At 43.5% G+C, this 17,605-nt stretch overlaps 1 protein-coding gene across 1 annotated transcript in view; it reads right to left on the bottom strand.

Moving 5' to 3' along the window:
- The window catches only part of LOC309560129 (protein bicaudal D homolog 2-like), a 98,802-nt gene extending 82,380 nt beyond the window's left edge, over nucleotides 1-16,422 (bottom strand). The window contains exons 1-4 of the mRNA XM_082263675.1: nucleotides 16,184-16,422; nucleotides 9,953-10,165; nucleotides 6,157-6,309; nucleotides 361-756 (exon numbers count right to left, since the gene is read on the bottom strand). Of these exons, the coding sequence (XP_082119801.1) occupies nucleotides 361-756; nucleotides 6,157-6,309; nucleotides 9,953-10,165; nucleotides 16,184-16,384 (963 nt within the window). The 5' untranslated portion in view covers nucleotides 16,385-16,422. The remainder of the gene's footprint in view (nucleotides 1-360; nucleotides 757-6,156; nucleotides 6,310-9,952; nucleotides 10,166-16,183) is intronic.
- Between the last annotated feature and the right edge of the window lie 1,183 nt (nucleotides 16,423-17,605).

The following is a 17,605-nucleotide window of genomic DNA, read 5'->3' as shown; positions in this document are numbered from 1 at the left end:
TGTTTAGGGATACAAGCAGCCACAGTTGTTGTGGTTGGTTGACTACAATAGGTGGCAGTGGAGAATCCTCTATTTGCACATGGATGGGGACACCTATGCATGCATGACTATGGTAATACAACTAGAAATATAAAGAACAGTGACATAGAAATCAGATAAAACGATGCACGTTTATTAAGCAATATTTATAAAATAAGTTTGGTGTATGCAACATTTATCACATAACCACATCTTGTGATCGAATAGCTAAAGTCCAATTTGAATTGTACTCTGGGAAATGAGCAAAAACTACAAAACACTAATCCACTTATAAGCATAACAGGTAACATTCTTACACAGACAAGCCAAGCCAAACAATACCTGCAGTAGCTGCTGCTTGAGTTTCTGAATCTCGGTCAGGTTGAGTTCAGTGAAGAGATCGGAGGCCAGCTTAGGTCCAGGATGAAAGATGTTGCTGTTACGTGGGGTGGACATCAAGACCTCTCCATTGGACTTGTATCCACTGTCAAAATCTTCTTCATTTGGATCTTCCAGATTGATCGGCAGGTTTCCTATGGAGTCATAACTGAGGTACCCAGACAGTTCTCTCCTGAGTTCATTCTTTTGTTCCCTCTCACTTTTCAAGGTCTCCAGAGCCTCCTCCAGCTGGCGCTCAGCTATGTCTCTTAGCCGTACCAGCTCATCCAATTGTCCATTTAATATATCAATCTCTTCATCTCTTCTTTTCAATTCATGTTTTAATCCTTCATAGTCCACCTTGGAGAACAGAAAAATAAAATTATTATTGGGAGGGGGGATAAAGTAGATATTCACATTTTGTAACCAAATATGGGCCCAAGATCACCTCTGTCACATGGTGCAGCTGGGACACAGACATTGCATTTCCTGAAAAGGACAAATGTGCTTTAAATTTTTCTTTACTAAAGCCACGTACACACGCAACGATTGTTGGCCGACCGATCGGCCGTCTTTTGTCCAGTGTTGTGTTGGTTGAAATGTGCTCTAGACTGCACACAAATTTTTTCGGCCAACAACCAACTTCAGAAGTGATGTCATGTGCTGGTTAACTTTCCGTGTGTTTTTTCTTCTCTGAGCATGCCCAGTCTTGCTCATCTGATTTTTGTCTGCCGAAATCTGTACTGACTGACGAACAATCGGCCGTTCTGTTGACGGCCAACAAAAAATTTATAGCATGCACACCAGATTTTGTTCGGCCGAAAAGTCGCAGTCGGTTGTCGGCAGCATTATACTAACAAGCCGACAATCGGCCGATCGGACGTTGGCCGAAAATTCACGGCCAACAATCATTGAGTGTGTACGAGGCTTTAGTTTCTCCCAAGTGCTGTCCTCCTACCTTAAACTGACCCCAAAATTAGAAATCCAGCCAAACACAGACTAGTCTTAAAAAGGTTTCCTCTGCCCTCCTACCTATGATGCATAACCGGTGTAGTAAAAAGGTGTGTACTTACCCATTTTTAGTCTGCTCCAGTTCGGTCACAGGATTCGCAGCTCCAGCTCTCCTGGGTCAGTCAGTGGCTGCAGGAAAGAGGAACGAGAGGCGACAACGGCTGGGACATAGGAGCCTATAGGTGACATCACCGCCCCCAGACGTTGGTCAAGCACTCCTTCCTCTCCTCTGCAGTTGCCACTCACTGACAAAAAGGGAGATGAAGTGTCCAGATGGGAAAGAAAATAGGCAGGTACACAATTTTTTTAACACTGGTTAGGCAGTATAGGTAGGAGGAAGGACAGGATTTCTTTTAAATTCTTTTCCAGTGTCAGGCTGGAATTCCACTTTAACTACTTGACGCCCGAACCGATACTGCATTTTATTGCTAGAAAATTACTTAGAACCCCTAAAACCAAAATATATACACAGGTACATCTAAAAAATTGGAATATCAAAAAGTTAAATTTTCAGCAATTGGATTCAAAAAGTAAAATTCATATAGATTACACAGAGCAATATATTGCAATCATTTATTTTTCTTAATTTTGATGAATATGGCTTACAGCTAGTAAAAACCCGAAATTCAGTATCTAAAAATTAGAAGATTGTGGAAAAGTTAAATATTGTAGACTCATGGAGTCACACTCTAAACAGCTACTTAACTCAAAAACACCTGTAAAAAATGTTTCCGGAGACTTTAAATGGTCTCTCAGGCTGGTTCAGTAGGTTACATAGTCATGGGGAACACTGCTGACTTGACAGTTGTCCAGAAGACAGTCATTGGGGTCGATTTACTAAAAGGCAAATCACTGTGCACTGCAAGTGCAGTCACTGTAGATCTTAAGGGAACCTCTTCTGATTTCTATCCAATAATGTGCAAGCAAAATATGGATTTTTCCGACAGCTTACCTGTAAAATTTATTTCTTGGAGCACATCACAGGACACAGAGCCATTACCATATAGGTAATACGCCACCTATAGGTGAATGGACACTGGCAACCATTTAGAAAGGAAGTCTCCCTATATAACCCCTCCTACACAGGAAGTACCTCAGTTTTGTAACCAGCAATAAACATCCCATACAAGAGGGGAGGGACCTTTGAATCCCATGATGTACTTCAAGAAATGGATCCTATAGCAGAGTGATTGGGTGTATGCCTGCAGGGACTGCCCCATAGGCATGGTATAGATTTTTCCTGCCTAGTGTCCTACTCCTGTAGGGGGGGCAGCATAACCCAATGGTCAAGAAGAATATGGAGCTGCTGTCAATGAACGATAGAGAAATCCATTTATTTTTCTTTATCGTACCTCACGGGTCACAGAGCCATATTCATTACCATATGGGACGTTCCATACCAATGCACTTGAGGTGGGGGGGGGGGGTGGACACGACACCATAAATCCGGTCCTGTCTCCCCAGAAGTGGAAACCTCAACTTGACCTTCTATAGGGTCTTTTACAGCTACTTCTTCCACATCCTCTGCCCAATCCTGAACTAAATCAGGGGGTGGCTCAGGTGAGGGGGGGATTACATTTCCTCCCTTCTTGCGATGCTGCAATCATGCCAGCAATCTTTCCCTCAAGGCCAGCCAATTGTCCTTAGGGACGCAAGCTCCGACAGAAGCACTAGATGTGGCTACTACTCCTAACAACCATAAGGGCTCAGATTGGCTTGTTGCCTCCGGCCCTTCAGGGGAGGTAAACACAGAGGAAGCACGGCTAGGATCTTCAAAACCTGACGGCGGCACCACAGTGCCCCTTCCAACTGTGTGGCCCCCCCCCCCTTCAGGAGGACATTGATCTAATGGCCCGTACACACGATCCGAAAATCGGACAAAAAATAACGCTTGTGACAAAAATCGGGTGATAATCTGATCGTTAGTACACAGATTACGAGAGGCGATCACGACAGTTCACCCGATATTATCCGGTCATGCAAGCATAAAAATTTTGATCGTATTATAACACATCGTACGATAATCGTATTATCAGTATGTTGTTCGTCCGAAAAAAAATGGTGAGCAGTAGACAGCGCATGAGCAGTAGACATCATTTCCCCTCACATGCTACAACGTGGTTACGCATTCCGGAAGCTTTTGAATCATCGTCCGAGAAAATTCGTATCGTAAGTAACCTCTCCCATTTGCGAATATAATTGAGAGTTCCTAGCAACCAAACAAAAACGGACGGAGCGTCGTCCGATTTTCGGATCGTGTGTACTGGGCATTAGGCAAGACAAACTTGAGGTACTGCCTTTAGAGTACTTAAGGCTTGTGCCAAGCTATACAGCTTATCACACACAGCACTTACTATCTCAAGTAACAGAACCTGTCCGTATCAGTAAACATGCACCCACAGTGACTCACGTAACCCAGCTGCTGCTCTGTGTCCCCTCCAGCCTCTGACCGAGGCTTGTGTGCTGGAAACACTTCCTTAATAAATCATGCCGATTGCGCACGCACATGCATGCCTCTGTAAGAGGGGGTTATACAGGGGGGACTTCCTGTCTGATTGGTTGCCAGTGTCCATTCACCTATAGGTGGTGTATAACCCATATGGTAATGAATATGGCTCAGTTTTCCGTGACGTATGATAAAGAAATTCTGTTTTTCCTTGCATGTCCCCCTCAGATCTACAGCGACTGCACTTCCAAGTGCACTTGTAGCGCATAGTGAATTTTCCTTTAGTAAATAAACCCAAATAGACACCCTCCACAAGGAGGGCAAGTCACAAAAGATCATTGCTAAAAAAGCTGGCTGTTCACAAGCATATTAATGGGAAGTTGAGTGAAAGGAAAAAAATGTACAAGCAACAGGGATTACCGCAGACTTGAGGATTGTGAAGCAAAGGCCATTCAAGAATTTGGGGGAGATTCACAAGGAGTGGACTATGGCTCGTGTCTGTTTCCAGAGCCACCACACAGATGTATCCAGGACATGGGCTACAACTGTCACATTCCTTGTGTCAAGCCACTTCTGAACCAGACGTCAGAAGTGTCTTATCTGGGCTAAGGAGAAAATGGACTGGACTTTTGCTCAGTGGTCAAAAGTCCTCTTTTCAGAGGAAGTAAATTTTGCATTTCATTTGGAAATCAAGGTCCCATAGTCTCGAGGAGTGGAGAGGCACAGAATCCAAGTTGTGTGAGGTCCAGTGTGAAGTTTCTGCAGTCAGGGATGATTTGGGGAGCCATGTCATCTGCTGTGTTTTATCAAGCCCACAGTCAGGGCAGCCCTCTACCAGGAAATTCTGGAGCACTTCATGCTTCCCTCTGCTGACCAGCTTTATGGGAGAGGATTTCATATTCCAGCAGGACTTGGCGTCTGCCCACACTGCCAAAAATTACCAGTACTTGGTTTAACCACTTCCATACCGCCGGCCGTCATACGACATCCTTAGGTTTGGGTGGAGATATCTAAATGATGGGTGCAGCTGCAGGCATTATTCACATATCTTTTTTTTCAGCCACCAATTCTTGGCACAGTAAAGAATTCTAGCGCCAGTTCAGCCGCTTGATTGTTTTTTTTACAGGCTGCGGGAGGGGACATCTGTAAAAACTGTCAAATTTAAAACATACCCAAATACTAAAGTTGTATTAAAAAAAAAAAAAAAAAAAAAAAAAAAAAAAAAAACTTCCTATTTGCCTTGTAAAGTTAGTTGTGCAAGATTTTTTTTTTTTTTTTTTTAAAATGTTGTGGTGGGTAAATGCTTTATGAAGATCTGTTTTTCCTGACAGTTTCGGCTTACCATTCCGATCTGCGAGGCCTTTTTTATTGAAATGACCAACAGCTCCCAAAGCTGTAGGGTCTGTGGTCTCTGTATACATTCATCCATCCAATCTACTGCAGTCAATGGTCTCTGCTGGTTGACTGACCGCCGTTTTAATTATTTTGACGAGACAGGGACCACCTGTAAATAGAACTGTTCCCTTTTTACAGTTAGTGGAAAATTAATGGATCTACCGCAGAATCCATCATACCAGGGCAGGATAAATTAAACATGTATGCGAACTAAGCCCTCATTGGCACAGACAGCAAATGGGTGATAAAAGTTGATCTGTGTTTCTCCTCCCCCCCCTCCCCCCACCACAGTCACAATGCTTTGCAAAAAATGGTTTACAGCATGTCGTGTTTGGCAGGCAGTTCTACTCGCCCAACGTGTTCAATCAAATCAACAGGACCACACAGCAGCCACATGCCAAATACTTGGCTCATAGGGCAGAAGTCCCCTTTATGGTCACAAATGAAAACACAGGCATTCATGAGATGGCAGTATCACCTCCTGAACTCCTGTGAACAGGCTCTAAACCTTCTTAAAAAAAAAAAAAAAAAAAAAAAAAACACACAATCTATCCCTGGGGACTGCTTTTCAGGTGTATATAAACCTGCATCCCTATGTGATTAAGGCCTAAGATCAATAAGCAATTAGGTGTTGGGATAGTTGTTTGATTTTCACAGCATTTGTTTGTAGCTGCTTAAGCCAGGTGCTAAAAAACTGCAAAATAATGGTGACAGAGTGCATCATATATGCAATTTCCCCCATAGTTCTACTTAAATAACTTCATAAAAGAAGGTCTGCTACAGCTTACGAAGGGGATTTTCTTGACTTAACTTATTTATGAAAAGGAGTACTTGAGAAAGAAAATACATTCCTGTTTGTATGAGATCATGATAACCAATACAAAGCAAATGTTGAGAAAATAAATTACCTGGTTTTCCTTTAAGACAGACACTTGTTTTAAAAGAGAAATATTTTCTTCTTCAACTTCGGAAAAGTCTTGCAAATGTTGCATTTCCCTAAGTTTACACTGCTTTATCTCATCCCGTAACTGTGTCTTCTCCTTCTCAATATCTTGGCATTCCTACAAAGAAAGAAAGCAGAGCAATCGCTAAACAAGAGAAGAAGAAGATCTTCTGTCTGACTGGAAGAAACTTTAAAAAAGGAAACTATATTGGTTTACATTTTACACATTTTTTAAAGGGGGGGGGGGGGAAGAAAAATAAATAAAAAGGCTCCCTGCGAAGAACACATATACTCATTTCTCCTACTGCCTTTTCTCCCAGCTTCTGCAGTGGTTCAGAGATACTGCCAGATAAAGATCCTGTAGTATGACATTTTCAGGAGTGTCAGATTCTGGGTTCCTCCACTTGGCTCAGTGGTTCAATTTTCCGGCCTCTATGTTCCTACTCTGTCTTGTAATGAGGGATGGGCAGGCAGGAAAATGCCCAGCACGTGACAAGGACCAGAAAATTCTGCAGGATCTTCATTGCTTCACTTCTGCAATAACTTGTGCCAAAGACAGCAGGTGAGGGGTGTATTTCAATGGGATCTTTACCGGGAACAATTAACGTGGTTCCTTGCCATGTTTGGGGAAAAGAAAAAAAAAAAAAAAAAAAAACCATAGCTGCCAACTAAATAAAATGGGACACTCACCTGTCCACAACCCAAACTGGTTTCTTCACTGGTCTTTGGGTCCCTGTCACAAGCATGTTTACTGTGGATAGCCAGATGTGATTCCTCATGGCTTCACAGCTGGCTGCCCACATGCAAGCTACACTGTGCTATGTGAATGATCTTGCAGACTTCAGGGACTAAAGACGCGTCCCAGAAGGTTGCGGGCAGGAAGGAGGGGATTGGAGAGAGAACTTCCAGTGGATCCGCTGATGCAATCAGACAAAAAGTGAAAGTGGGTACCTGTCAAAGCCAGGAGTAGAAAATTTTGACTTTAAAAGTATACTTTGCAAAGGGTATTTTTATTTACGCAAATAAGGCAAAAAAAAAAAAAAAAAAAATTTACATACACATTATATATATATATATATATATATATATATATATATATATATATATATATATATATATATATATATATATATATATATATATATATATATATATATATATATATATATCACACAAACGATTGGAAGACTGAAGTCAGCACAATTTCCTAGTATCCATCAAATCAAGTTAACTTTCTTTGCAAGGAGTTTTATTCAAAAACCCAATCTACAGAACAAAAGCTGGTCAAGGATGGACATCCCTATTCCTGTTACGCTGAAATGTGTTAGGGAGTGGCTTGAGGTGGGAGGTGCTTCATGCGTGCTGTATGTGATCTTTGCTTGCTTAATAAAAAACTTGACTGGATTTCCAGGACGTCATCATTGTGCACCAAGTTCTTCTACTTACAGGTCAATGGGTTTGCTAAAAATCCTTGCAATGTATTTGTAAGACCCGAGGACATTCTCTGTCCACAAAGGTAGACTTTCCATCAGGCCTTTCATTGAATGCAGAACAACTGTGTCTTGCATGTGAAATGAACAGCGTCTCTGCTTTGCTTAGTGGGATTATATAGCTCCGTTGATTTAGAAAAAATTGGTACCAGAGTTTATGGGCTCAGGACATCCAAGCCACAAGGACTACAATTTATTGACTTTAGTGGTGACAAAGCTTGTAGCTTAGTTTCTTTCAAAACGATGGCACATAAAGAGGGGGATTGTGCAGCGAAAGTGTGATCATAGAAACATAACGAAGACCTCTACAGTGTGGGAATGCAGAATGTGAAAGGCTTTTATGCTTCGTGCCAGCCGGAGAGATCCCTGCCCTTTCTGGGTAGTCTTCCACAAGACAGGCCAGTAATTGTACTCTGCAATGAATCAACATTGCATGGCTCCTGTGCAAGTAAGCTTACTTTACAGCTTTATGCACAGCCTCCTTTTTATTAGGTTTATAAAGCTGCACAGGACCAAGTGTCTTTAACGTGTTCATGGCTAATTCAGACGCCCCCCCCCCCTTCCCCCAAACAAAACCATACAGCTAAGGGCTCGTTCACACCATAGCATGCACACACACTGGCATGAGATTTGTTAACATTACAGTTCGCTGTGAAAACACTTTTTTCTTTTAGACTGTATTCTATTAACATTCACTGCAGCTTGCTGTAACATGTTCTAGCACACCAGAATGTACTGTGGGGGAAGAGCTACATGTCCTACTTTTTCTTTGTTAATGCACATCAACAGTGTGCTGTGTGTTTGTGTGAACCAAGCTCAGACAGTAGGACATAAAAAAGGTATTCTAAACTCCCCTCTATTTGCTCTCAGCTTCCTCCAAATTCCTTTTTTGCTGCGGTAATCTGACTTCCTGTTAGAGGGTGAAGTATCCGCCCTCTTCCTCACTCCATAAAAGAACTAGGGATCCGAGTTAAAACCCCACCTGAGTGATCCTGTAAGAAGGGGGGTCACCTGTACTGGGCCAATCATAAGTGACCAAGACATTCCCAAACCCACGTGTATAAAAGTAAAAAAGGGTCAGTAAAAGTTAGGGCTAGAGATGGGAAAAAAAAAGAAATAGGGTCAAAGCACTTTTGGTTCTACTTCTCCTACAGATTAGCCGTTTTCAGCCAAAAGCAGGCTAATGCTGACATCAATGAATCAATCCAGGCTCTGGACAGATCCTGGCTTTAATGTTGGGATCCACCCAAGTTCCTGAGCAGTTGCTGGCTCAGCCTCTCAGTGAGCTTCTGAGAGCCTGAGCCAGAAGCTCCCACCCCCTCCACAGCACAGCGCTCCAGTGAGCTCTAGAGGGGCAGTCAGTGGCTCTCTGCTCACTGAAGCCTGAGAACAGAGATTTTCCCCCGCTGACAAAGAAGGACGGTCGGCTGTTGTAAACACAGCTGTCCATCCTTCTCCCTGCAACGATCACACAGACCATGCGATCCTGCTAAATAGATTTCCAGTAGTTAGTAAACGCAATAACTTTTGCGCAAACCAACCCAAAAACGCTTTTTGCGATTTTTTTTTTTTTACCAAAAATATGTAGCAGAAAAAAAAAAAAAATTTGCCTAAAATGTTAAATTTTGATTTTTTTTCTTGGGAATGTTGGGGGGGGGGGGGTGATCAGCTCTATTTGTGGGGAAAAAAGGACGTAATTTTCGTTTGGGTACAGTGTCGCACGACCGCACAATAGTGCGTTAAAGTAACGCAGGGCCGAATCGCAAAATAGGGCCAGGTCATTAAGCAGCAAAATCTTCTGTTCTTAAAATGGTTAAAGGTGGCGCGGGGACAGATCTACCTAGATGGGTATGGTTATTTATTCATTTATAATTCTCAAATTTCTATTTTAAATCTTTTTTTTTTGTGATTCCTAAGGTTATTTTCCTTAAATGTATAAACAGGTCTGTTTTGAGCACCTTGAAAGCTACGAAACACACCAACTCTGTAAAAGTAGCATGGATCATTGTTGCGGTAGAATTTCACAAAATCCATCATAGAAAAACCAGATCTATTATTTTTGCTGCTGATTATGCATGACCAAAAATGCATCATTAAAATTCTAACTTGTGTTGTATTCTATTCTTGCACTATACTTGTATTGTTTTATAATAGTTGTATTGTAATAAACTGGATTATAATAAAACTTGTATGATCTTGCCTTGTGTTCCTAGCAATGGCTGCAGCCATCAAATTTACCCACTACAAAAATGCCAAGGGCGATTATCCTACCTTCTTCAAGTTCTGAATTACAAGGGTGAGGCGCTCGTTATCTGCAGAGGTGTTGGTAAGAGAAGATTTCATCTGCTTCAGTTCATTCTGGAGGTCATCAATCTTGGTGTTCAGTTTAGCTTCCCTGGTAGAGGATTCCTTCAGCAGATTCTCCTCTCGGCTCTCTCCGTCAGCTGCTGTTCTTTTATGGTTACTGTGCGCTTCTGTTAAAGCCTGATCAAACCACAAACACAGTCAGAATAGCCTATTACTTTTGTTTAGGTACATAGCGTATGTATGGAGGCAGGTAATACATGGAGAGGGTTTGGACTACACAGCAAACAATGCAATGCCAACCCACTGGCTGACACCAAGATGCTGCTGAGACCAGGGAAGAGTGCATTGTGAAGGAGAAGAGCACTCATTCCCGTGATGCCAGAGCCCTTGTTGGAACATCTCTCTCGATCGGTGGCTTTAGTCGCTGATCAGTGTATCTGGACAGCAGATAGTTCCTGCTGTAACAATACAATAGGGAGATTTACTAAAACAGTGAGTGCGCAAAATCTGGTGCAGCTCTGCATGGTAGCCAATCTGCTCCTAACTTCATCTTGTTCAATTAAGCCTTGGCAATAAAACCTGGAAGCTGATTGGTTTCTATTCACAGCTGCACCAGATTTTGCACTCTCCAGCTTTAGTAAATTAGCCCCACTGCCTCAGCAGGGAGGATTCCTCTGTCCACCTCAATTGTGTGGATGGCGGAATCCATTTGTTCCCCCCCCCCCCCCCATTCAGCTCGCTGGCCTTGAAGATAAATTGCATTAAAGCGGTACCGCTTAATAAATAAAAACTAAAACCTGCAAGACCATAGCATAATGTACTAGGATGCATTGCATGCTAGCACATTATGAAATACTTACCTTAGAACGAAGCCCCCGCAGCGGCGCTCGTGTCACCCGAAAAGAGGAGGATCAGGGCTGCTCTGTGCAAAACTATTACACAGAGCACACAAGTGTAACATGTTTGTAAACAAAAACAAAAATAATAATGGGGATTTTTGATTTACCGTAGAACCCACTTCTCCGATGTTCATTGATGGACACAGCTTCTGGTATTAACCATTGGGTTATACAGCCGCCTACAGGAGTAGGACACCAGGCAGAAAACAAAAATTCTGCCTACAACCATGGGCAGTCCCAGGGGGTGTACTCACTCAGTTACAAGCAGCGTCAGGAGAATACTCCACAGAGGGATGGGTGCTGCGTCTGTTAATGAACATCAGAGAAATGGATTTTACGGTAAGTCAAAAATACAATTTTCTCTTTCGTTCACCGACGAACACAGCTTCTGGTATTCTTAACCATTGGGACATCCCAAAGCAGTTTCAAACATGAAGGGTGGGAAACCGTAAAAAATTCCCAAGGCTAAACATTAGACAACCAGGCAACAGGGGCTCAACCCAAAAAAAAAAAAAAAAAAAAAAAAAAAAAAAAAAAACTGAGCCCACCTGAAAAAAAAAAAAAAAAATTAAGGCCCAGGAGGCACTAAGCGCCCTAGTAGAGTGCGCATTGACAGGGAAAAGGAGGATCCTGAACCCTGATGGATAGGCCAGAACCACCGTCTCTCTGATCCATCTAGAAAGTCGCAGAGGAAGCGGACAACCCTTTATGAGGTCCATCTGTGGTCACAAAATAGAGAGCCTGGCTTCCTGAAAGACTCTGTAGCTGCCAGTTACACCCTAATTGCCCAGACCACATCCAAGACAATTTCCTTGGGATGTTTAAGCCTAGGACACAGGGAAGGCAACACAATGTCTTCAATTAAATAAAAAACAGAGACCACCTTTGGAAGGAATGACAGACAGGGGCGAAGCAGCACCATATCCCTGTGAATCACCAGATAAGGTGAATAGGATAACACCGCCAGGTATGACACCCTGCGTGCAGAGGTGATAGCCACCAAGAAGGCTGGGAAGGCGTAAGCAGGGGAAATTTTTTAAGATCCGAAAGTACCAAAATTGAGGTCCCAAGGCAGCAAAGGAGACCACACTAGAGGGACCAAGTGACGAACACCCTGAAGAAGGGTACGCACCAGAGCTATAGCCAAGGGTCTTTGGAAGAACACCACCAAGGCCGACACCTGGCCCTTGATAGTACTCCATGCCAACCCCCCATTGAAGGAAGGTCAAGATCCGAGCCACCGAAAAAGAGCGAGGAGGAATCCCAAGGGATTCACAACACGCAATGTACATCTTCCAAATACGATGAAAGCTCTCCCAAGAAGTAGATTTCCTAACTTTTAAACAGCGTAGGAATCACTGATTCAGACAATCCCCTATCCTTCGACTAAAGCAGGCTGGAAGATTGGCCGTTGGTACAGCAGATCCTCCCTGGTGGGGGGAGAAGCCTCCAAGGAAAGGTCGGCAACCAGCCGCAGCAGGCCCGGCGGGGCCACTAAAATGACCGGAATCCCTACTGCCTTGACTTAGTAGAAGTGGAAAAGGTTAGTAAAATACAGCGCCTACCCTTATAATTCAAATAGTTAGTTACTTTTGGTAATTTTGCCGGAAATTTAAGTAAGCGTTGTGGTATAGTGAGGCGCTATTACCCTTATTGCACAATATTGGTAGGTAATGAGTATAAACCATACATTAAAGAGTAACTTCAACAGGATCAATGCGTAAAAGTGCAATCGTGTTTTCTAAAAGGGCAGTCAAGATGTGTAAAATACAATGGATCCTAAAGTGCATAAAGTGTGCAGAAAATGATACTCCAATAATTACTCATACATTCAAATAAATAAGGAGCAAATGAACATGTGCATAAATTCATGAGTATTATGACATTGTGCAATTATGAGTGCAAAAAAGCAAATTACAATACATTACAAGGTGCTCAACAAGTGCAATATATCCCAAGGTGCTCAAATATGGATCTGTGTGTTTTAAAATAAATCAAGTATATCAAAAGAGATAAAAATTATAAAAAGTGCAGTAATGTGACTTCTTAAAGAATGGTGTAAATAAATGAGTCCATAAAATTGAATTAAGGTCAATCAAAGTGTAAAATCTCCTTTTTCCCCTCTAAAGTGATCTGTGCTTCAAAAATTGTGCTCTTGGTGGGTAATCCATGCTCTTCCACCTCAGTAAGTATAAGCAACTCACCAGGGCTATTCAGGCCCAGAGGACCTATAGAGCTAAAATTGAGCCCGTTTGGATCTGGATCCGTTGGTGGATATATCAAGCCCCTTCAGATAGTACATCTGGGTGAAACCTAGGAACTCAGAGATATCAAGCAAATAATAGTCTCATTGCGCAGACATATTTATTAAAACATAGGTTCAGAGTACAGAAAAAGTGCATAAAGCTCACATTTGATGGTGCTTACAGTAGCACTAACTTCTATTCGCCTGTATATAGCAAGCAGGAAACGCCGCTTTAATTGATCTTAATTTATGGGCTAATTTAATTTACACCATTCTTTAAGAAGTCACATTACTGCACTTTTGATATACTTGATAATTTTAAAAAACACACAGATCCATATTTTTTGGGCACCTTGGAATATTTTGCACTTTGAGCACCTTGTAATGTATTGTAATTTGCATTTTTGCACTCATAATTGCACAATGTCATAATACTCATGAATTTATGCACATGTTTATTTGCTCCTTAAAAATATTTATTTGAATGTGAGTAATTATTGGAGTATCATTTTCTGCACACTTTATGCACTTTGGGATCCATTGTATTTTACACATCTTGACTGCACTTTAGAAAGCACAATTGCACTTATACACATTGATTCTGTAGAAGTCTTGGCAGAAGCTTGAAAAAAAAAACAATATTGGCGCAAGTGAGGGTTCACTGTGTTAAACGGTAATAGGGCCACAATGGTAATGGACAAAGGGAAGTTAAAAGTCCATCCATAATGAATGCTCACTGTAGTGGCAGCTGTTGTAAGAGTGAGGAGCGACAAGGAGAAAGGCACAAGCGCCTTCTAAGTGCAGTATGCAAGAAAACTTCAATTGAGCATAGTAAAATAGCTACTCACAAAAGGTAGGTATAACACGGGCATGTAGCGCTGTATAGATGGTCATCGACATCCTGGGGGTCCCCGCTGGCAGTGTTTGTTAGTTCAAGTGGTCAGGGGCTGCCACGGTCACTTTCGCTGCTCCCCACCCCATGAAACGCAAAGCCTCGTCACTTTCGGGTTGCGATGTCTAGACTTAAGGCGATGCGTTTTCAGAGCATGCGCTCCTCATTCAGGCCTAGAAAGCGCCAAATTGGAAGAGGCCTTCCACTGGCGGAAGAGGCACTGGTGGAGTATTGATCTAAAGGAGCTCACAAGGGCCAAACAAAGTGGCTATATCCGCTGGATACGTTTGACCCTTGGAGATGCTTCGGTCGTCACTCTTTCATGACAAATTCTGTCAAATTAGGCGGAGAAAGGGGAACACCTTTTGCCGCTGTGGGTGGTTTGTGAGTGCCCAAGAGAACCTGCGCCACTGTCGTAGTGGCAGCTGTGTCCCCCATCTTTAGAGGCTCAAACAAATAAAATGAGTGCGTCCCACCAGCTCCTTTTTTGTGCGCGGTTGCAGAGGTGGGGGAATCATCCTCACTGAGTATTCTCCATCAGGGGGACCTACAGATAAGTGTAAAAAACACTGCAGAGAACACCCCCACCGCGCTGGCAGCACCAACCCCGTCGCCAGCTACTTTGGCATGGCTGCCTTCAAAAAAAAAAAAAAAAAAATTAGACCACCCCCACAATGCCACCCCTTCCAAGGGAGGCGCCAAGCTGGCCCGCAAAGGCCCAGTAGGCCACGGCCTAAATTTTTGTGCACGGATCCCAGCCAATAGGGCCAGCGGAGGAAGGTAAAAGCAGATATCCAAAAGGAAGAGCAGGGGGCTTCAGCTAACCTCGCTGGGGCCGCGGCCCAAATTTTCGTGGATGCCCAGCTGGCAGAGCCTTCACACGGTGGCAGCGGAGGGGAGGACGGATGCTCAAATGGAGGGTAGTCGCTTCAGTCACCCTCACTGGGGCTGCCCCACATAGTTCCCAACCAGCTTCTAACCATGGAAACAGGGTGGGCATCGCTCCGGACAGACCACCTCTCCATCTGAATGAGGGGGCTGTCGGCCAGGAGGAACGCTGCGACTTAGGCAGAGTCCCGGTCGTATGCGTCCTCACGAGACATTTAACTCACAAGCCAGCCCCTGTCCAACGGGGCTAAGTCGCAGCCGACCTAGCGCAGAGCTGATGCCTGTGCGCGCTCGCTGGACAAACTGGGGGGGGGGGGGGGGGGGGGGACTCTCTGGATTTTGTAAAAAAAAATATCCAGTCCGTCGCCCAGTCTGGCAGTTGATTGCAGATTCTCACAGGAACAAAAAACAAAGATATGAAAAAATTCCATTTAAAAAAGGAAAAACAATTGTTAGGACTGAAGGTCCCAGCAAGGAACTAGGTCCCTACTCCTGACTAGGCAGAAAAAAAAAACAGTGGCTATAGCAGAAAGAGGGAGTATAACCCCTGGAACTGCCCATGGGTGTAGCAAGAATTTTTTTCTGCTTAGTGTCCTACTCCTGTAGGGGGCAGTATAACCCAATGGTCCGTACACACGAGTGGAAATTCAGCCGGGAATTTTCGTCCGACGACCGATCTGCCGATTTTCGGCTTGTTAGTATGGTGTTCGACAACCGACTCCGACTTTTCGGCCGAAAAAATTCTGGTGTGCAGGCTATAAAATTTTTGTCCACCGTCAAAACACGGCCGATTTTCGTGCAGTCAGTGCAGATTTCAACAGGGAAAAAATTTTATGAGCAAGATGGGGCATGCTCAGAGATTAAAGAACACATAGAAAGCAATCCAACACATGACATCACTTCTGAAGTAGAATTCTGTCGTGCGGGAAAATTCATGTGCAGTTGGGAGCACATTCCAACCAACAGACACCACTCTGGACAAAAAAGACGAACGACCGGTCGGCGGAAATTCGTTGGGTGTGTACTAGGCTTAAGAATACCAGAAGCTGCGTTGGTCAATGAACAAAAGAAAAATCTGTCTCAGCGTTTTGCTAAACGTGTGTATTCGTACTACTTTGACAATAGATTCGAAAGCCTGACCTAAAAATGGTTAGTGCAAATTTATAAATCATGTCTGACTTGGATGCAATATTCAACTACTGTCAAGGTCACCTGTCATCTTATAGAGAAACACACCACAAAGTCCAGCAAAGGGCAGAATCTGCTCTTACCTCCTTCATCTGCTTTATCTCCATCCTCAGCTGCTCATATTCAGCCTCCAGGTCTGAATATTTGTGCTTTAATTCCGCATTCTGCTCCAAAACAGCCAGTCCATACTGAGCAGCCTGAAACTTCTCCTCCGTTGTCTCCTGCAGCTCCGCAGACAAGCGGTCCAACTCTGCCTGCAAAAACGCAACGTTGTCACCCTCCATTGTGCTGCTTCAAAACAACTCAATACGATCTCTGGTTGAACCTGTAGGAAAAGACAACAAACTTTCAGATGGCTGCAGCATTTTGTTTTGTTATACGTAAGCAAGGATGGAAGCTTTTCAAACAGCTAATCCTGCTAAACAAAAATAGGAGGCCGACTATCGAAACTCGTAAATAGCAGAGCAGACATAATCCTCTGACCTATTTATCTTACCAGCTAAAGACTAAACAAGATTCTCAAGTCAAGAACGCTTAACCTTTCCTATATAGGTGCCGTGCCATACTGTCTCCCAATTAACCCGCTCACCGTTAGTCCAGTCAGAAGTTTTTTTTTTTTATTTATTTTTTTTAAAAAACTCGAAGTGTCCATTCACATTGATCCGACTTGTCAGCCCGACAAGTCGCGGTCCTCACGCTCCCACTGTGTAGTACAGGAGCCATTGTAATAGGAGCGACACAAGTCGCTCCGACTTAGAAAAAGGGTCCTGTACTACTTCGGGGCGACCTGGAGGCGACTTGCATAGACATTCATTTTATGAAGTCCGTGCAAGTCGCGCTGCATGCGACTTTACAGGTCGCCCCCTAATTCAGAGCGACCTAATGTGAACGGGGGCTTAATGCATTCTATGCATTAAGATAAAGAGCCATCTGTGTTCAGCAGCCCCCCCCCCCTTATACCTACTTAAGCTCCCTCTCTATCCAGCAATGTCTACGAGTGCCTCAGCCATCTCTCTTCTCATTGGCTGAAAGACAGCAGCGGCACCATTGGCTCCCGCTGCTGTCAAACTCAGTTAGCCAATCAGTAGAGAGAGGGCTGGGCCAAACGGCAGCTCTGTGTCTGAATGTATACACGGAGCTGCAGCTCGGCTCAGGTGCCCCCATAGGAAGCTGCTTGCTGTGGGGGCATCCAACAGGAGGGAGGGGCCAGGAGAGCTGAAGAGGGACCCCAGAAGAGGATCTGGGCTGCTCTGCGCAAAACCACTGAAACAGCAGGTAAGTAGAACAGGTTTGGTATGTTAAATTAGGGGAAAAAAAAAAAAAGATTTTACATCACTTTACTTTAACCCTTTTATTATCCAAGCCTTTTGTGTGTGCACATGTGCAAGGCTGTGCTTACATGGGAGCACTCAAAGTGGTATTACACACAAAACCAAAAATGTAATAGATTGCAGCTTCCCAATCATTCGATGTGGTGGCTGCATTCGGGCTGCAATAGGAGTTGG

Source organism: Pelophylax lessonae (genome assembly GCF_965119305.1).
Source record: "Pelophylax lessonae genome assembly, chromosome: 7".
NCBI lineage: Eukaryota > Metazoa > Chordata > Amphibia > Anura > Ranidae > Pelophylax > Pelophylax lessonae.
Note: the sequence above shows the minus strand (reverse complement) of the source record. Positions and strands in the feature narration are given on the sequence as shown.